Raw genomic sequence first — 21882 nt, 5'->3', positions numbered from 1 at the left:
TTATGTGCTTTTATTATCATAGTTCAGTTTCTATTAGTTTATGTGATTCTGGTCACATGTTTGTCCTAATCTCTCATTTCCTGCTTCTTTTGTTCCCTTTTATATTATATCAAGGATTTGTATAGTACAAATCCTTGATTATATGCAGGTTTTTTTTTCTTGTCCAGATTCCTCTCAGTTTATAGATTATCCATTGTATGGGAAGAGATTCAAGAGCTTATTTCACTATTTTTTTTAATTCAAATTTTCTTTTAAAAAACAATAACCGTTCCAGGGACTCTAGTTTAAAACTGTACATGGGGATTTGAATTTAAAAATGGCTGCAGGTTATATTCATACAACGTATAGGTAATATGCATGTATAGCAATATTTTTACTATACAAATCCTTACTATAGATACTCAGCAGTGGCGGATCCAGAACTTTTCCTAAGGGGGGACCCACTGACTGACCTAAGAGGGGGGCCCGCTCCAGTCATGCTTCAATGATTCCCTATACAATCAACCAAATTTTTCCCACGAAAGGGGGGACCCGGGCCCCCAGGCCCCCTGGATCCGCCTATGGATAGATATAGGAAGATGTGGTGCACGGTGAGTGCCAATGAGACAACACTCCATCCAAATAACAATTAAAAAAAAAGTAAACCATTATAGGTCAATGTTCGGCCTTCAACACGGAGCCTTGGCTCACACCGAACAACAAGCTATAAAGGGCCCCAAAATTACTAGTGTAAAACCATTCAGGCAAACGGGAAAACCAACGATCTAATCTTTATAAAAAAAAAATATATAGGCCTATCTATTGTTATTTTCACAGTTATCCCGGAAAGCTAAAAAATGTGAACAGTAAAGATGGCCATCAAGACAAGAAATACAAGAAGAAACTATATAGGACTAACAAACAAGCAAACATAACTTTATACTGGAACTTTAAAAACAGTTACATTGTCTAATTCTCTTCGACTAATATTTTTTTTTATTATATTGACCTATCAAATTGTACCTTTTGTTTTTGTTGACAAATTACTTAACAAATTAGAAAAGAATTCAGTTCACTGACTCGCAGCTATATATTGTTAACATATTTTAAACAGTCTAGATGCATCAATATTTATGAACCAAATATATTATACTTTGGCCTATTAGGAATAAATAGTTAGAGTTACTTCCCTTGCGATGACTTATTCCTATGAATTGTGGGTAATGACACACTTTTAGAAAAAGAAATATGGCTTCTAAATAAGATGTGATGGGTCATTTAAAAATCAAAACATTTAGACATGACAAGTAAATATGCATGGAATTCTTGTCATACGAGGCGAAAAGAAAACATCATTCTGTTGTTTGGACCGTAAATTATAGTGAAAATATGTAGTGATAATTTAATAAACCACTAACTAAATTCGAGGATCGTAAGTAACCCGGGATGCTATTGACATCACCGGTAGAAAAACCGATATTTGTTTTATGAATGTCACTTTTGATTTGGATTAAATAACAGGAAAAATTTCAAAATGAGTTGTGATGTTATGCCGACGATTTCTGAGGACGGTTCGAACGATGGCGAGTCGCAGTGTTCGGGTGATGATGCTAACTTTGAACACTTGATGGTAAACATGCTGGATGAGCGAGATAAGTTGATGGAAAATTTGAGAGAAACTAAAGATACGTTATCATTAACACAAGCCAAACTACAAGATGTTGAAAGGGAGAGAGATGCTCTCCAAAACCAACTTAATTCCACTACCCCACAGGTAAAACATTCAAGTCACGCCCATTTCATTTAAATACATTATTATGTATTAAAAACTGACATCATCTTTTACAAGAATAGATTCAAAACAGCCATTTTGTATACATTAACCCAGCCTTGGGATATTTCATTCATAAAATTTTTACTATGAGATTTTAAGGAAAATGTGTAGTCTGAAGCTAAAGACTTACATTTTACATTTTTTTTTATAGAGTTGTAAATCGAATAATTGAAACTTAGAAATTGATAATAAAATAGTATTTCCTTTACATATGAAATCCAATATTTACCAATAAATTTGTGTATTCAAATTTCAATAAACATAATGGAGTTAATACAAAAAAATGTTTCTATTATAATTTTTGAAGTATTAATATTTAGGATTTTTTGTTTTTAATTTTTGAGCTTTTTTATACAGATTTTTTGCTCTGTATACGTATTTGGGATCTTGCTTTCAGTAAAAGATTTGAAACAGATGTTTTGCATATATTTACCATGATTACTATAAATATCTATCTTCCTAAATTTTTAAGAAAATCAAAGAGCCATCTGACTTACTTTTTATAGTTAATTGGATTATAGGTATATTAAAACACCTGCTGTTATTTCTGCATTAATTGGTTTAAATCCAATTGCAATTGTTGATACACCTGATGGTGTACTTGATTAGATCCTCTGTAATTGGATTAACTATCTATTCACAATTGGTCACATATGCCTGATAAACTCAGGATAAACATTTTTTTAATTTATTTAATTATAAATATATACACAATAAATATATAAAGTTCTGATGTTGTATTTAACTAAACAGAAAGATGTTGATGAGCATTCACAAATATTGAATTAATACGGTTTATACATGTTACTTGTATATGTTTAATGCATTAACAAAACTCAATACATTGTAGATAGATTATTGATCATGCATTGATTTTGTAAAATGAAAGTAACAAAAGTTCATACAATGCTTAAACAAAAATGTAGATCTCACTGCCAGACTGATCTAGTATCTTACATTGCCCATTTTCTTTCTCAATTTCGTTACATGTATACGAAATTTTCAATCCTTAATGAGAATTCCCTTTTCACTTTCTGTTGAAGGAAAAGAGCTTCCAGATTCACATAAACATGTACAATGTACAATGAATTTCAAGGGGGTATTATAAAGGAGGCAGTCTTCAACCTATATTTCAAAATTCATGACCACCATCCTTTCAGACACCACCACCCCTTCCCCATTCCATCAAAAAAGTCTAGGCGGAAACACTTTGTTCCATAGATTTTTTGGGTTTAATACTTGTGCCAAAATTATTAAATCTGACTGAAGTCATATTAGAATTATACAAAATGATAGATAAAGACAGACTTTATTTATAATTGAGTTCAGCATTGTTATCTTGAGCATCTAATTATTATTAAGAACAAAATGTAAAGTCACACCATTAAGCTTAAAAAAAGGTAATTTTTACTAAAAACTCTTAACATTTAATTAATTGCATGTGTGTTACACTGGATTTTATATCGCTGCCTTCCATGCATATTAAGTCCATCAGCAACAGATTTGAGAGACGAGTTGAAGATTGATTGGAGTGTGTATTAAATAAGGAGATCTACAGTGAGATTGCCAATGAGACAAATTTCCAATCACAGACCAAAGGAAAAGAAGTATATTTAAATACATGTAACAACAGACCATCTTATAATTACTACCTTCAACAAACAAAACCCATACTTTATAGTAAGCTATAAATGTATATTGTAATGGATAACAAAATTTGAATCTTTTAGGTATTTAACAGGGAAAATAAACTTCATGGACTGTGTTTGAACAATGGTCAATTTATGTTCAAACCCTGTACATGTACTGGATTTTAAGTACATAATGAATGTACAATGTTACAATTCAAAAATAATAAAACCATGATTGTTGTTTTAAAATTGGTGTCAGTCATACATTGTAGTTCCATCACTTAGTATGGATACAAAAAGACAATGCATACATGTACATGTATGTATATAATTTGGTTATTTATAAAAAATGGGAGGAAGGTTTGGTTGTTTATAAATCCTATTTGCCAGAATTCAATGTTTAACACAATTTGTAAAAACTCTGAAGGCTCTGGAACATTATTTGAAAACCTGAATAAAGATTTAAGCCATTTTGATGCTTAAATATGTTGATGGAAGTTGCATTTTGATTATACATGTAAAATAGCTCATGTGGAGTTTGCTTTTTCCCCCTGCCCACAGTGGTCAGCCCACCCGTGCCCACTAAAGCTATAATATCTTTTCTTGTAAGAAAAGTGATTACAATTGCTTATCTGGTTTTTTCAACTGATTGTACATTTGAAAATGCAAGTCTTTTGGTTCAACAAAAGAAATTCCATGCCCATTCCTATGGGTGGGCAGAGTGGAAAAGTTAGAAATTTTGCCCACCAGGGGCCCACTTCCACGGTGGGCGGGTGGACAAAGCAAAATCCTGCCACCTGAGCTGCAGTGTGTATATAGAATATAAGGTAGACTGGATAGGACAAACTATTTCTTACAGCCACACAAATGTAAAATACAAAAAACATGTGAACACATAATGTTTACCTGTTTAAACATATTAAATGTGATAATACACAATGAGTATAATGAAATTCAGTAATGATCTAGACCAACATCATCCTTACTTTGAAACTTGAGATAACGGATCAGATTTAAACATGGATCAACAACATCACACAACTTAACCACTCTAGATTGATATCAAGCTAAAAGATCTGATTCCACGTTTTATTGTGAAATGACAGAGAAAAAAATCATGTTTTTGTAAGGAAGCTGTCTATATCATCACAGCTGTTTTATGCAGATAGATAAAACAGATTGCAGACAGATACACACTGCCTTCTATATAGAGCATCTAGTCCAACTGAAATAAACTGTGAATGCATGTTTTCATTCAGCAAATGTGTTTTTTAAATTTGACCTTCTGACAATATCTTTAGTTTTTGATAGTACAGTACACCTACAGCTCAAAAATGTTCAACTTAAAAGATGCATGTCACCCGTACAACATAAAATACATAAGTTTTACTTTCTTGAATTGAGTTCTCTAACAACTCCAAATGGAGTAATGTCAATGCATATTTGCCTCAGTTAAACTAAGTGTACATGTACAAAATGTAAGTGCAAAATTCTGTCACTGTGCAATATTGTTTTCTCAATTTGGCATGTAGGTTTGCTTCTGGTGCATGCATAATCACTAGTAATTTAATTTTTAACATCAGCTTGTGTTACTTTAGAATGAAAGAACATTTTTAAATGTGTCTTTTATCTTGATTGAAAAAGAATGTTGATACATTTTCAAATTCAGTATAGTTGACAGCCCTTGTTTCAGACATATAGAGATTGAGAAATTTGAAGATGGTACATTTTAGGTAGTGGTTCAATCCATCAATATAAAATGATTGAATTAAAATGTGTAAATACACATTATTATTATAAAACAAGTAAAGACTAAACTTGTCAACAGGTTCAACTGAGAATATAAAAATTAATAGCAAACCAAACAATAAAAGAAGGAACAACCTGAAGTTAAAAAATTGACTGTTAGCGGGAACACACTCTTAAGGTATAGAAGTCTGCTGACAGAATTATCAGCCAAGTGGTAGGGCCACACTTAAAAATATTTTGGTTTGCCCAAACCCTACCCAAAGGTTGAGACAGTGGGAAGGTAGGTAGGCATTTTCTTTTCTTTTTTTTCAAAAAACGAAATTGAAGTACATGTATCACATGTTTATTAGTCTTCATGTCTATTTGATTAAAAAAAAAACTTCTTCAAATCAAGACAATAAAAGAATTTGAGTAGGCAGCGTTTTTCTGGGTAGGTATACGTACAATGTATAGCGTTTGGGCAAACAAACCTATTATTTATTATGGCCTAGTAATGATAAAACAAGAGAGGGAAACCCTTTCACTTACTTTATGTTTGATGAAAACATAGAAACTGAAATGATTTCATTTATTATCATATGAAGTGATACTGGAGAATTTCTAGGTGATTAAGTTTTCACCAGATGTTTTGTTAATAATGCTTAAAGGATATAATGTTGATCTGATGGTGATAACAAATCCTATCATATTAATTATCATGGTGATTTAAGTAGAATTTTATGGCTAATCTGATAGTAATAAGTTCTCTTTGCTGCATTGAAGTTCTTCTTTAATTGTAGAAACCTGATTTTGTGGCATTTATTTTCTGACTTCTCCCAAGTTAATTCAAATACATTTTTTGTAAATGAAATAAAAAGATGACTGCAGTCTATGTTAAGAAGCTCTTCCTGGACCTTCAGAGTGAACATAGGCGGATCCAGGGTGACCCGGGACCCCTCTTTTGTGGGAAAAATTTGTTTGCTTACATAGGGAATCACTGAAGCGTGACTGGACCGGGTCCCCCTTAGGTCAGTCAACAGGCCCCCTTTTACAAAAAGTTCTGGATCTGCCACTGGTGAACAAGGTTGAATGCCAGAAAAAATATATAAACAAAACATTTTGTGCTCCAAAAGTTTGGTCTTTAAATAAGGTTTTTCAAGATTTTCTTTCAAACCAAGGCTAACTGTTTTTAAACTATAGGTCTGTAACATATCCATTTGTACATTGTAGCTCTGAATAATATATGTTTGTTCCTAAAAAAAAAACCAAATTAGCACACTTACTGCAAATAGTTAAATGTTTACATGTTACTGCTGGTAGAAATTTAACAATAGTCCAGAGTTAGCAAAATACTTGTTTTTCCTTGGTGCCAGTGGTCATGGTGGTGGTCCTTGAAGAAAATGTGTGACGTTCTTCACTATTATTTCTATTGCAAAACACCAAAATTGCGCAAATTTAGTGGTCAAAACCTTCAGATTGCATTTCAAAAAGTCTGGAAGTGCACAATTCATATACATTTGTATGTAGCTTCCAGTATTTTTTGTAAAATAACATGTAGATGGAAGAGACATGATGGACCTTGTCTTATATTCACATGTAGAGCACAAGTTACATGTTTTTATCAGCAATCATTGAATGATTTTACATATATAAACGAAATTTAAATGTTATTATATAAACAAACAAAAATCATCCACAACAATTTTTACAATATTACATTTTTTTTTACAGCAAGAATTTGTTTCCCATAAACAAAATTTAATTGTTATTCTATATAAACAAACAAAAATCATCCACAACAATTTTTACAATATTACATTTTTTTTACAGCAAGAATTTGTTTCCTTATCGAAAGAAGTTAATATTTTACGGGACCAGTTACTGGAAAGAGAGGAAGAAGTAGCAGAGCTCAAGGCTGAACGAAACAATACCAGGGTACGTTATTGTGTAAAGTAAATACATAGGGAGCTTTACGGTATAAGTACCGGTACATGTATAAATATGTGGTAAACAAGTTAAGGTACAAATGTAAACTTGACTTTAAAGTATGAAGAAAAGAAGGGCTGTTAAGATAAGGAAGGAAGGAACCAAACAAAATTAAAAAAACCCAAAGAGACTAATATCTACACATTTGTCAAGCTTACCGAAGAGTAATTTATACATTTAATCAGTCAACTGAAAAAGACATCCTATTATAATTGTTGACCAGCAAACCTGAGTTAGAGGACTAAATAATAAATATGAAGGATAATAAAATGATGTGCTTTAAAGATAGGTAGCAAACAAAAAAACAACATAAAAAGACAGTAGCCTTCAAAGACATAAATATGTACACAACTTTTAAAGAAAAAAAGTTTACCATAGAGTAATTTATACATGCATGTAAAAAGTAAATTGGAAAAAAAAAACATTCTATTATACAACTTAATCAGAAAACACATTTAACTGACAATAATCTGACATTACAGGAGTACTGGGTACACAAAATGTAATTGTGTACTTCCTATTTTAAACTTCTGAAAATGCTTTGGTAGATTTGATTACATGTGATATTTAAATCATACATGTAGGAAGATATAGAATATAATAGAAGAATTTTGAAGGTGGGTTATTCACTAACTATCCCTAGGGTTGAATAATAACACAATTACCAATGTGGTGATAATGTATTAACTGAAATTAAGATACTGTTATAAAATATAATAGATTGATATATACCTACTATACAAAACTCATTGTTCTTGTGTGGAGTTTAAAGTACTGTGGCTTCTGTCAGTCTTGTTATCAAAAGTTTTTTTTCTGTAAATTATAACTTGAATAAAAAGAGATAGGAAGATGTGGTGTGAGTGCCAATGAGACAACTCTCCATCCAATTAACAATTTAAAAAGTAAACCATTATAGGTTAAAGTACTGCCTTCAACACAGAGCCTTGGCTCACACCGAACAACAAGCTATAAAGGGCCCCAAAATTACTAGTGTAAACCCATTCAAACGGGAAAACCAACAGTCTAATCTATATAAACAAAAAGAGAAACGAGAAACACGTATATATTACATAAACAATGACAACTACTGTACATCAGATTCCATCTATTCATTGCTAATAGATATAAGAAGATGCGGTATGAGTGCCAATGCAACAACTCTCCATCCAAGTCACAATTTGTAAAAGTAAACCATTATAGGTCAAAGTACGATCTTCATCACAGAGCCTTGTCTCACAACGAACAGCAAGCTATGAAGGGTTCCTTTGAGCATATATATATTGTCTTCATGCATACACTTCTGTACATGTAATTCATTTCTTGTCAAATCTGACCACTTATGATATTTATTTGGTCTTCTTTTGTGGTATGGTTTGATGAACTTAATTATAACCTTAAAAGTATTGTGGATTTACAAATTACCTGAAGAAAAAGTCTGAGGAAAAAAGTTACGAAACGTTTATAGCTGCCCAAGAAACCTATGCACAGATATAGACAGAAAAACACGTCAGATTGTATAGGAAGATTGCACTAAAAAACATGATAAAAATGTCTTGTTTCCTGTGAATAAATAGTTGCAGGAGATGAAAGCAATTTGATTTTATAAAATAAATTGATAATTATGTATATTTTGTACTTATCTCTTATGATATGCAGGTGCCTTCAGAATGTTTGTTAACTTTTATCAAATTTTAAAATTGGCTTAAAGTTAAAAAATATTATGGTGAATTTATTACTACTTTATTGGGATACACTGTACTTGTATGTTCAATGTAAGGTAGGTTTTTAAAACATAATATACTGGACTTAATGTAATGTACAGAACTCTCTGCATAGTCTTTTGAACTCTCTGTAAAGATATAAGAGATTTTTAAATCTAATTGATAAGGCACTTGGTTTTGTTCCAAGGTTTTGGTATTTGAAAGACAATCTTGATCTCCTAGTAGCGTCAGAGATGGTAGGCGGAATTATTATGTTTTATTGCAATTAATAGCAATGTTAATGCCATTTCTAATAAAACCTCAAACATGCCTTATATTTAGGGTTACATGTTAAATGGGCTCATATACCGTTATTTTTCATACCTTTCAGTATAATGCTGTAGACATATTTTGTTTTTAGTTATCTTTTTATATAAGCTAATTATATTTAGGAATCACTAAAGAAGATGGGTAGCATATAGTGTTTTTAGTCACAAATTTGAACATTATAGTTTACAGCAAAATATAAAAAAGAAGATGTGGTATGATTGCCAATGAGACAACTTTCCACAAAAGACTTAAATGACACAAACATTAACAATTATAGGTCACCGTACGGCCTTCAACAATGAGCAAAGCACATACCGCATATAGTCAGCTATAAAAGGCCCCGATAAGATGTCTATATAACTGAAGAAAGAAATCATAAGAGAAGAACTTTTATTTGATAATTGACTTTTTCAACTATTCTTCACTGTAACATATATACATACCAATTAATTTCAAGTTGAGGGGAGGACCTAAGATTTGATTTTAAGTAATATAATTTATGTTATACAAGGTAAGATTGGAAATAATTTATTCTTTTTACAAAAATAGGTATATCATATCCTTTAGAAAAGAAGTGATTTAATGCTCAAGTATAAATAAGTATTTTTTCTTTTGCAGATAAGATTTTTTTCATATACTATTACTGATGTCATACATATTTTTAGAAATGTCCTGATCTGCATGAATAGTTACATGTTCAGATTACATAAATAAGTATAACAGCTAGCATGAGCACAAGGATTGATAAAGTATGGTGTCCCCTATATAACTTCCAGCAGAAATTGGTATTTAATATGGATTTTCTGCTACTTTCCATGTTTTAATAGAAAACTGCATTTACATCTGATAAACACTAAGTGCATTTTTGTTGAGTAGACCTAAATTCTGAGATGCATCATTTGTTTGTCTTCACAACTGCAATATGTTTATGAAATTATGTTTTTTGATTTCAGTTGTTACTTGAACATTTAGAATGTTTAGTATCACGACATGAACGTTCACTGAGGATGACAGTGGTCAAGCGACAAGCCTCCTCTCCAGCAGGTGTGTCCAGTGAAGTCGAGGTTCTCAAAGCTTTAAAATCATTGTTTGAACATCACAAGGCTTTAGATGAAAAGGTAAATTAACTGAAAAATAAAACATAAGCATATATATTAAAAAAAAATTGAACAGCAATTCCATGTCTCCTTGCAATTTTGTTGTTGTATGTGTATATGTCATGTATGTTGTAAATTTTCAGAGTCTGATTTTAGGAATTTATAAGGCCATTGATAAAGTAAGAAATTAATCCTTTCATGTACAGAAGTATAATGAAGGTGAAAGTTTATTGTTTGATAAGCGTAAGGTAATAGGTGTAAAGTTTGCTTCCATCTGCATTTTCCTATGAAATATGCTAATGAATAAGGTCTGGCCTTGAAGGCATAAAACTTTGCTCAGTGCTCTGAGCACAAAAAATCATGCTCGAAACATGAAATCCAGCAATTTGATTGGTTGAATTTTCGAGTCCCAGAACAAAAATCATGCTCGAAAGTTTTATGACCGTGAGGCCAGGAGAAGACAATCCAAACAGACCTTTGGTAGCAAGATATTTGAAAGGTTTATTTAACTAAACTCTTATTTATTATTTCAGTCAAAAGGGGTAATGATAAGTAGATATATAGTTTGTATACCAAGCCTCTCATATTTTGGAGTTCGGTTGAATTTCTACACCAATGGTTTTCATTTTCTTTCAGTTTTATCCATTGTGCATTGTGAATATCCTTACATAATAAATTACTGACCCTTTCTGAATAATGCAAGAAATTCACCATTATTCACTGTTTAATCGGTGCATGAAAGTGAGCTTTGTTCTCATAATGCATTCTGTACCTTCTAAACTGTGTGGCCACAGAAATTATTTCTGGATATTCATATTATATAAATAGTACTCTAAGTGCTCTATATTTGCTTTGTTTAAAAATTAATTTTATTTGGCTGGGAGAATGAAGCATGGATTTTAAAATGGTGGTGGAATCTTCCTTGCATGTTTGATGGTAATTTCATGTATTTGTATCCAGCGTATTGTTTCTTACATGCATATAAGCATGTTTATGTATAATACATTCTCAAATTGCAATCAAGAATTTAAGTCCAGAGTATTGCTTCACACATGCATATATAGCATGTACATGTACCAAAAAATGTATAATACATTTTTTTTTTTCAAACTGAAATCGAGAATTGAAGTCGGGGATTATTAACTACATATGTTTTATTATAAATAGATATGTTTTAAGGTGTGAAAGTCAACCTTGCTCTCCTTCAAAGCATTCTAAGTATGAGCTTTAGGCTAGCTGTAAAGTTAAGTTTTACATTGTAGTTACAATGTCTTATGAACATTTGACAAGATGTTTGAAGGTTAGAGGAAAATATATGACAATACGTGTAAATGGCTGACAGAACTAAGTACATTTGGATTACACACACAAAAGTTGACCTGTATCAAGTGTTTTACGTAGTTGTCAGATAAATAGCTGCCTTTTTCATTATTTTGGCTATCATCTATTTTGTCAATTGAAAAAGTTTTTTATGAAAACTGTTAAAATCCTGCCTGCTACTATTTAAAAATTGAAGCCTCTTCTAATTAATATTTAGTTTGATAGTCAATAAAATGGAAAACAGATTGAAAAAGGAAGGATTCCATGCTACATCAAGAATAAAAAAAATGATGAAAAAAAATGAAAGTACTCAGATGTATGATACATTGCAATTGATACACCAAGCATCCAAGATGAGATTTGTTGGAAGAAAGAGGAAAAAAAGCTGCTTTTCAATTTTTCCTTCAAAAACTGTCGATATTTGGTTTATTCACCTCAATCAATCACCATTTTTCAGAGTTTGCTAAATCTTTTTTTTCCCTGGTGGTCCTTGAAGAAAATATACTGGTCCTCACTATTAATTCTATTCAAAAAAGGCTAAAATTGTGTCAGTCCTATGCAAAATTTTGGTGGTAAAATCCTGAAGACTGCCACTTTTCGCAAACTCTGATTTTTGAGCAAATACATTAGCAAGAAGAAAGTAAATATGATCATGATGATTGGTAATTATTTGATGGTGACCTTATTATTAAGTTTTTTTGTATTGATTGAAATGAGGTGACCTAGTGGTCTGGTTTTGTATCTATACCAATACTGTTATAACAGTACCAATGATTAATCCATTAGATTTACCTTGGAATATAAGATATCTATTGATTGCTCTGATTCATATAAGAAAGACTATCATTCAGCTGAACAACGGCAGTTGACAATGTCAATGAGCTAAGAAATATGAATTTGTCTGGATTTCTTCCAAAGTTTTCAAGATTTTGCACAATATGTTAACACTGGTGTAGACCTTAAAACTTTAAAAATGCTGATCTGATTATACCACACAAACATTTTCTTATTAAAATGGCATAAATAATCAACCTAATAATTTTAAAGAAGATATCATTCTTTACTCCCTTCCTGAGCAGAACTGGAACTCATACTTGTTACTTACTTCTAACTTCTACGACAACACCTCTTAGCATTATGCAGACACTTAATCCCAACAAATATATTTATATAACAGATTATTACATACAAATGTAGAACAAAATGTTTCTTTCACAAAATGTAGTCCAACCTTTGTTCGGTTTTAAAAAGTATGAAACAAGTTGTTTGTACACTTGTTCATACAGTGTAATGGTACTTTGATATAGTTTTTCAGGGGCGGATCCAGCCATTTTAAAAAGGGGGTTTCCTAACCCAGACCCAGGACAAGGGGGGGGGGGGGGGGGGGGGGGAGGGTCCAATTACATGTCCCCATGCAAATGCATTGATCGCTTAAAAAAAAGGGGGGGTTCCAAACCTCGGAACCCCGCCTCTGGATCTGCGCCTGGTTAAAAATTTATACATTAAAATTCAACTGAAATTGTGGTGTCACCGTGTCAGTCCCCTACTTCTGTATCTTACTGGACTTTTCAGGAGGTTTTCTCTGTAAACAAATACACAGTAATTGTTTCTTACTTTTCCCACTATTATTTACTATAGAATGCCAGGTGTTTAATGATTTGATCCATATATTTACTTCTAGGAAATTGATTTATTGATTCTGGTTAGCTGTTTGATTAGTAAACTTAGTTATAGGCCATTGTTGTTATTTCAAAGTGTATTGTGATGGGAGAATCTAGTTCTGGTCCTATTTCATTAGACATAGTCAGGAAAATTCTGTCAAATAAGTAGTTTGTCTTCTTTAAAAATGAGCTTACATTGCTCGTCAGTTGGTAAACATGGTAAAAAATGGAGGGGAATATCTGCTGTTAGTAATTTTGTGCCACCTTTTTTTGGTCTCAAATTGATAAGTTTTAATTCCTCATGTCATGATTGATTGAAAATATTGTCTTTTAAAAGAGTTTACATTTATTGCGGAGTGCCAATTTGAACTTGAAGCTTCTATTTTATGTGTAAAGTTAAATCTTAATTGATTATATAGAGCTAGGATTGCAAGTTTTCCTTCCAAAGGTTAAAGGTTCTCTCCAGGCACTTTGGCTTCCTCCAACTATCAATTCTAGATGTCATGTAATAGCCAGAAGTGCTGAAACTGATGCTAAACACACAAAAAAATAAAAGAAAGATGACATAGGAATTGACAACATAAAAGAACCATGATTGGCATAAGATGTGTTTAACTTGCTTCTGCATCACTAGCCAAGATCACACTGAGGTTCAAGTTTGAATCCTGCACTGGACAGGTGCATTCGACTCTAATCTCAATTGTCTAGAATTGTCAGTACCTATCGAAGGTCAGTTATTCTCTTTAGGCACTCGCCTTCCTCCACCAATAAAAGCTTTACCAAGAAATAGCACAATAGTGTTGATGTGTCAGTCAATAATTTGTTTCTGGGCAAACATTTAAGAAGACACAGAGAAAAACTTGATCAGCAAGACACATGAAACATTATTAAGAGATATTGTAGTCATGAAGTTTACTTTAGTCTATAAAGCTATATTGTTGGAAAGTGGCCATTGTTGAAGGCAAATGAGCCTCACAGGAAAAGTCTCTAGACTAATTATATGTTCCATGATGAGTTTATTTCTGGTAACTGTGACTCCACAGCTTAGACTCCATATTTTAAATTAAGGGCCTCAATATTTAGTCTACATGTGAGCTCTAGGTTAGCTGCAGACCTGAAAAAAGGTATATACATGTATATAATAATTAATTTTATGCATGATTATTACAGTAGCATTTATATTCCATTGATTTGGATAATGTTATAGAATATATATTTCAGTTGAATTTTGGAATTCTAACCCTCTGTATCTTAAAGTAATCGTATAAGGTTGCAGAATTGACAGTAAATTGTGGGATAATAAGTTTTAATTCCATAATAGTTTCTCAAGATCAATGCCATCTAAGAGAAATAGCAGTTTTAACGATTTAAGCGAACTTTTGGCCGGTGTTAATGGAACTGTATAGACACTCAGACTTACTGTATGAGTCATCCCCCTGTCTTGGATAAAACTCAATTCAACTTATTGATTTTTGGCGGGATATTGCACCATGGCTTCTACTGATTATTTGAAATACCAAATTAGACATGTAGTAAGAATCCAAATAAAATGATTTACGACAAGCAAAAGAAAGTCAATAGTCATACGAGATGTGTACAATAATATGCACAATATTACCCAATCCATGCAAATCTTTGATACAGAAGAGGAATATGATAACATGTGTTGTCGAGATGGCGTGTTATCTGTGGTAGGTTTAAATGTACGTACTTGTACCTAATCAGGGTCCTGCTTATGTAGGCATGCTCTATGTAGTGCATTTATTGCTTGGGTTGCAGCCAATGCAGGGTGGTTTAGGGGTCTGTCAAAAAGTGCATTTCTTAATGGGAAATGATCAGATGTGGGTAAAAACAGGGTTGAAAAGAGGTTAATTAGTTTCATTGGTTGGGAAATTCCCTTAATTGTTAGGTACTTTGTGATATTTGTAGGTTAATTGATCGACTTGTAGGAATCATTGTTATTGAAGAAAAACATAGACTGTTTTAGTGACGTCTTTCAAAATCCTGAGATTGCAGAGAAATTTAAGTCATGTGATGAAAATGATGTTTTAAAGAAATAAGTGAAATGTTTTGTATCACACTTAAGATTTCGCTCAGACCATTTACAGCCAACGTCTACTGGTACAAAAAAGTCAAACATCATTGAAAAATGTTAAAAGATAAGCTTATTATGCACTTTTAAGCGTTGAAAACTGTTCAGCTGTTGACATTATTGTAAGAAAAATATCCAGAATCAAATAGATTAGTGCAAAAAGGCTGCTGAACTTGAGGGTTTATGTGTTAGATGAAATTATCCAGAAATGTGATCTTCAGATAGGATGAATTGATATTTTACATTGTTTGTTCAGATATCTGAATTTTTGTAAATTATCAGATGCTAATTACTTCTGAGATAAGTAAAGAATGTGAAATGTAAGAAAGCTACAATTCTAAAAGTACTAGAGGTCAAAATTAGGTCAATTCTGCAGTTGATGTTTAAACTAAAGTGCAGTGGTTATAAAAGATTACGTTTGAGACAAGGTTGAAATTTGCAGAAAATTTTCCGTTCTGCCTGATCACCACAAGTTAAGATGCTATATATAATTTGATTATAGAACATGCTGACTAAAGTCATGTTAGTAGCAAATAATAGTTAAATAATAACTTATATTAAAAGGGATAATCTTTAGCAAGTACTAAATTCAAAATATTAATACCTAAAAAAATGTTATGCGTGGTCTTTACAATATACAGAAAATATAGAAAATTAGAAAATGCTCTTCATATTTTGTCTTAGGCACTGTCTACTACTAGCCATGGATGTGTCAAAGAAAACTGCATTAGTGTTATAACCTTCCATCATGAATCTCAGATCATTTTCAGTTACAGCAGATTTCAGTGAGTATGTAGCTAATGGCAATATCTTTGGTTAGCTTGCTTGTTAGCTGAACCGTGAAGTCATTGACAGGTAAGGTAAACTTCCCTTCTTTTAAAGTAGCTTAGTCCTACAGATAAATAGATTTTTTATCTGTTGAGCTAGTCTACTATTAAAGAAGGGAAGTTTACCTTACCTAACAATGACTTCACGGTTCAGCTAACAAGCAAGCTAACCAAAGATATTACCATTAGCTACATACTGACTGAAATCTGCTGTAGTACTTTTGTGAGGTTAATGTTCAATGTTTAATGAATTGAAATTTGACAACAGTTGTATATACCTTACTGAAAACACTGACTAGTCAGTACACACAGATGTCTTGGTACAGTATTGTTCTTTGTCATACAACTTGTAAATTGTGTATTGATCGAGATTAATTGATACAATATTAATTAAGATTACATAATAATTAGTAATAAGTATTTATCAATAATTTCAGGTTAGAGAGAGATTGAGAGTAGCTTTGGAAAAAGTTGCCTCCTTAGAGGAAGAATTGACAAATGCTAACCAAGAGGTAATTATACTACTTGACTATTGCCAAAGGTTTGACCTAACTTTAGGTATCTGATGTAAATCACGTTATACTGTTTGACTATTGCCAAAGGTTTTACCTAACTTTAGGTTTCTGATGTAAATCACGTTATACTGCTTGACTATTGCCAAAGGTTTTACCCAACTTTAGGTTTCTGATGTAAATCACGTAGATCATTAGTTAATACAGAACATACACATCTCTTGCTGTTAAACATACCTGTTTGTCTGATATATACAATATACATTTCTACAAAGAAATTTGTCTTTTATCAATTTAGAAATTACTGAATGATACTTGTGGTTTATTTGCTATCTTATCATGGTTATACATGTACTGGTTTTCATCACTATTCTAATCTTCAAAGTTCAAACGGTGTTATTCTATTGGTTCATTTTTTTTGTCTGTCCATCATTTAGATTGTCTTTTCTACTCTTTTTCCGATCTTAAGATAATTTTTTGAATAATGCCCTATTTTTTTGTGCATTGTTAAGTCAAGTGCTAGTACAGATAATTTTTTAAAGTTTGAAGTTTTTGTAGTTTGTTTGATTGTTAATTTTTTTAATTATAAACGAGATGACATTGTACAAAGACCCTAACGATCAAGAGGTCACCATGTCAAAGGTGAAGGACACAGTAAAAATTGATAGACTGAAATTGTGGCATAATCTTAGATTTGGTATATCTTTAATTTTGAAATGTTTGTCCAAATTTCACAGTTTAGCTGACATATTAAATAAAAAACAACATAATTGCCAGATAAAAGTAATGACGTGAAACTCCTGAATTTATGTATTTAAATACTGTATTTAAGTCTTGTGAGGAAAACATGCTTTAAAAATCACTTTCTTAATTATTGATTTATAGTGATTGTTCTGTTGTTTTTCGTGCCCCTGCCGTAGTAGAGGGGCCATTAAGTTTTACCCTTATTTGTCTGTATGTCCCAAAATTGGATTCTGTGCTTTTGCCTCAACCAAATGTTTTGAAATTAATTCACAATGCTTATTACCACAAAATATAGATCAAGTTTGAACTTTGGTGGCGTCACTCAAACCATTATCGAGTTTTATCACTTTATAAATTGAAAAATTGCTGAAGCAGTTTCTGTTCTGTAACTTCAGTTTGCCCCAACCAAACATTATACCTATACACAACACTTATTACCAGAAAACTCAGATCAAGTACAAATTTAGGTAACGTCACTTTTAGTGTTTTGGAGTTATGTCCCTTTATAATGTTGTATGCAAGCAGTGTCTTTATCTGTGTCCATGGGAACACATTCATTCTCCGTTTAATTCATTCTGCTTTTATGCTCTCACTTCATGAGCTAATCTGAAATGAACATTTACCATTAAGAATAAATCTTTTTTATCTTTATTCTTTTATGAAATTCATGCTAAAAAAGATGTTTTTTTGCTAAAAGAAGACTTTTTCATTACAGTTATTTACATTACGAGAACAGCAGAGTAAGTCGAGACATTCTAGTGGCAGCACAGAAGAGACTATGAAATTGATGAGTAAAAATGATCATAAAGACGAAGCCAAACCCGAACATCTACCTAAGGTATGGCTTATATTTATACAAGCATAAGCCTATCTATTGCAGATGTCAATCTTAATTACAATGCTTAAGCAAACATTTATACTAACAAAGCTAGCAAGCCAACCAAACCTTAAAACCACAATCATTAGTAAAATACCTCTAAAGTTAGTTACAGAGCTATTAGATATATTTGAAGTTATGTGTTCAAATCCCACACGTGGCAGGTGCTCTCAACAACTATCTAAAAAGTTATCTATTATTGTCAGTATTCCTACTGAAGTGTGCAAGGATGTTGTGGAGAGGGCTTACATAGGCTATATAAAAAAGAAGATGTGGTATGATTGCCAATGAGACAACTATCCACAAAAGACCAAAATGACACAAACATTAACAACTATAGGTCACTGTACGGCTTTAATAATAAGCAAAGCCCATACCGCATAGTCAGCTATAAAAGACTCCAATAAGACAATGTAAAACAATTCAAACGAGAAAACTTACGGCCTTATTTATGTAAAAAAATGAACGAAAAACAAATATCTAACACATAAACAAACGACAACCACTGAATTACAGGCTACTGACTTGGGACAGGCACATAAATAAATAATGTGGCGGGGTTAAACATGTCAGGGGGATCCCAACCCTCCCCCTAACCTGGGACAGTAGTATAACAGTATATATGCCTGTTGCCCAATCCAATTCAATTATTCGAATAAAGTATTGTTTAAACTAAGGATGTTGGTTCTCTCCTGGCACACTATCTTCCGCCACCAATTAAGGTGGTACCCAACACCTTCACCAAAATTAATTTGGCACGTTTAATTTTCATAAAATTTGACAAAGTATTTACTTTGAACCTTTATACATAAATATATTTTTTTTTAGAAATTTTAATTAACCATTTTATCAGGAAAATTACACTGGTTATATAGTAGTTTGACAAACACTTATTTTGATCATTGAGAAGCTTAATATTCCCTTAACAACACAACATAGAGTTATCTCCCTGTAGTGTTAGGTACCACCTTAAAAGTGAACACAACATTATAGCACAATAGTGCTGACGGTGGCACTTAACACCAGAGGTGGATTTAGAGGGTTTTCAGGAGACCAAGCCCCTTCCACCTTTTGTGGGAAAAATTTGGTTGATGATAAAGGTAATCATTGAAGCATGACTGGAGCAGGTCCACTCTTAGGCAGTCACTTGGTACCACTTATGAAAATTTCTGAATCCACTACTGAACACCAATCAAACAATCTAGATATGTTAGATATTTATTATGAAAAAATTTGAGAAGGTAAATCAGTTTATATATCCAATGACTACGAACGTCGCAAAGTTTGTTTCCATTCTCGAACTTTAGTTTACCTCAACCAATTGCTATGAAACTACTGTAAACCAATTTAATTTCACAACTTTTGCTAGCAATACAAATCGTCGTGAATATGTAAAACTTGGATATTTTCTTATTAAACTATGTCAAGTAAATCAGAAAATCTCAAAACTAAATAGCCGGGAAATGGTTTAGAAAGGAAAAAAGGTGAAACAATTTGTTTGCGATGATAAGTTGGTTTAAAGTAATACACAATGCTTATTACCATAACATGCACAAAGCACAGATCAAGTTTGAATTTTAGTGGTGTCATTTTAATGTTTCCAAAGTTATGCCTCTTTATGAAGGGAAAAGTATTAAAGAAATAGACAATAGGGATTTGATGTCGTGTTTGGGTCACAAAACAAATTGTTTTGATTATTCATTGTCAAATATCACTTTGAATTACTAAAATACAGAACTTTATTTGTTTATTAAATATTATGTTTATTACAGAGATTATCAAATGGATCTATAGACCCAGATTCTGAAGTGAATAGAATTATAGAATTACAAGACACTGTAGAAAAACAAAATAGTGAATTAACTGCTACACGGACTAAGTTGTTAGAATTAACAAATAAGTGTACAGAATTAGAGGAAAGCTTAACTACAACTTCAAAGGATCTCATTAAATCACAGGAGCAAGTGGTCAAGTTACAGAGAGATTTAAGAGAGGTCAGTTTTCAGATTAGACTACTGTGGATTCATTATTATTTGTTGGATACTAATTTTCGTGGGTTTCGTGATTAGAGGTGAACCACGAATTTAAATGTTCAACGAAAAACATACTTTCAATAGGTTTTGTATACAAAGATTGGCAAAACCAGGAAATCAAATATCCACGAAAATGCAAGTTTTCAGCAATCCACTAAAATTGATACCCACGAAAATAAATGAATCCACAGTAATCCCCCAAAAAACACATAAAGAATATGAGGCTAAAAAAGAGGTCAAAATATACCAGAGGAATAGTCAAACTTGTTAATCCAAAATAAACTGACAACACCATGGCTAAAAAAGAAAAAGGCAAGCAGACTAATAATAGTTCAAAAAATATGCAAGACACAAATTTAGTCTATGAAAGGCTCATCAGTCATGTTAGTGACACTCAATTCTAAAAAAGTAAAAAAATGCCAAATAAAATATGAAGTGACAAACAAGGAGCAATATTGTAAAGAGATAAAAACAGCAACAATTTGGAGCATCTTAGAATTTAAAAAAACAAAGACTGTACATATAATTGTATGCTATGGATACAGATTTATGTTAAATAGAGGTGTATTACTATGTTATTTTCCTCGAAAAATACATTCACAAAAGCTATGAAGTGTTCTAAAAACTGTTGATAATAGACATATCTTGGAAACTGACAACAATATCTATTGACCACAAAATAAGTTCCTGTTTCATTTTCAGCTTTTCAAATAGATAATAATAAATTAGGTTTTCTCTGGTAATTGTCTTAGGAAATTGATTTTGACTTCAAATTGAAATAAAGCAAAGGACAGAAAACACTCAAATTATTTTCTGAAATGGGTTCCAAATAAAAAAAAAATTGTAATTTAGGGGCCCAAATGATTGCAACTGTCTATAAACACTTTAAAGTTTATGTTACATGTCAAATTACATTATGTTCTCCTCAGTCAGTATTTTCAAAAAGTAAATTGGGGTTAATTTGAAAAATTCTGTGATAAAAACTTTTCAGATACCCATTGGTCTCTTAAGTAGTTTTTATGTTCAAATGATATTGAGTAACATGAACCTACGCTTTAGAATTGCTCATACTCCCCAGAGATAGTTTTTTTTAGGTTGATATACATATATAGAAATGACACTGTCATTCTTTTACTTTAAAAAAAAAATCCAAATTCAAGACTTAAGCAATGAAATCATCATAGATACCAGGACTTAATTTTATATATACGCCAGACAGGCATTTCATCTACAAAGGACTCATCAGTGACGCTCAAATCCAAAAAAGTTAAAAAGGCAAAATAAAGTACGCAGTTGAAGAGCATTGAGGACGAAAATTCCTAAATGTTTTGCCAAATACAGCTAAGGTAATCTATGCCTGAGGTAGAAAAGCCTCTATTTCAAAAAATTCAAAATTTTGTTAACAGTTAATCAATGATAATTCATGTCAGCACAAATAGTGCTGACTTCTGGGCTTGTGATACCCTTTGGGAAATAAATCTCCACCAGCAGTGGCATCGACCCAGTGGTTGTAAATAAACTCATCATAGAT

General features: G+C 32.0%; 1 protein-coding gene across 13 annotated transcripts in view; it reads left to right on the top strand.

The window, feature by feature from the left end:
- The first annotated feature begins 1173 nt into the window (after window positions 1-1173).
- LOC134683115 (liprin-alpha-1-like) overlaps window positions 1174-21882 on the top strand; it is a 50164-nt gene continuing 29455 nt past the window's right edge. For all 13 annotated transcript variants that reach the window (XM_063542222.1, XM_063542221.1, XM_063542216.1 and 10 more), the window contains exons 1-6: window positions 1174-1753; window positions 7003-7107; window positions 10142-10306; window positions 16623-16697; window positions 18157-18279; window positions 20091-20312. In XM_063542222.1, the coding sequence (XP_063398292.1) occupies window positions 1514-1753; window positions 7003-7107; window positions 10142-10306; window positions 16623-16697; window positions 18157-18279; window positions 20091-20312 (930 nt within the window). In that variant the 5' untranslated portion in view covers window positions 1174-1513. The remainder of the gene's footprint in view (window positions 1754-7002; window positions 7108-10141; window positions 10307-16622; window positions 16698-18156; window positions 18280-20090; window positions 20313-21882) is intronic.

The sequence above is a fragment of the Mytilus trossulus genome, chromosome 9 (genome assembly GCF_036588685.1).
Source record: "Mytilus trossulus isolate FHL-02 chromosome 9, PNRI_Mtr1.1.1.hap1, whole genome shotgun sequence".
Classification (NCBI taxonomy): Eukaryota; Metazoa; Mollusca; class Bivalvia; order Mytilida; family Mytilidae; genus Mytilus; species Mytilus trossulus.
This window is presented reverse-complemented; position numbering and strand designations above follow the sequence as displayed.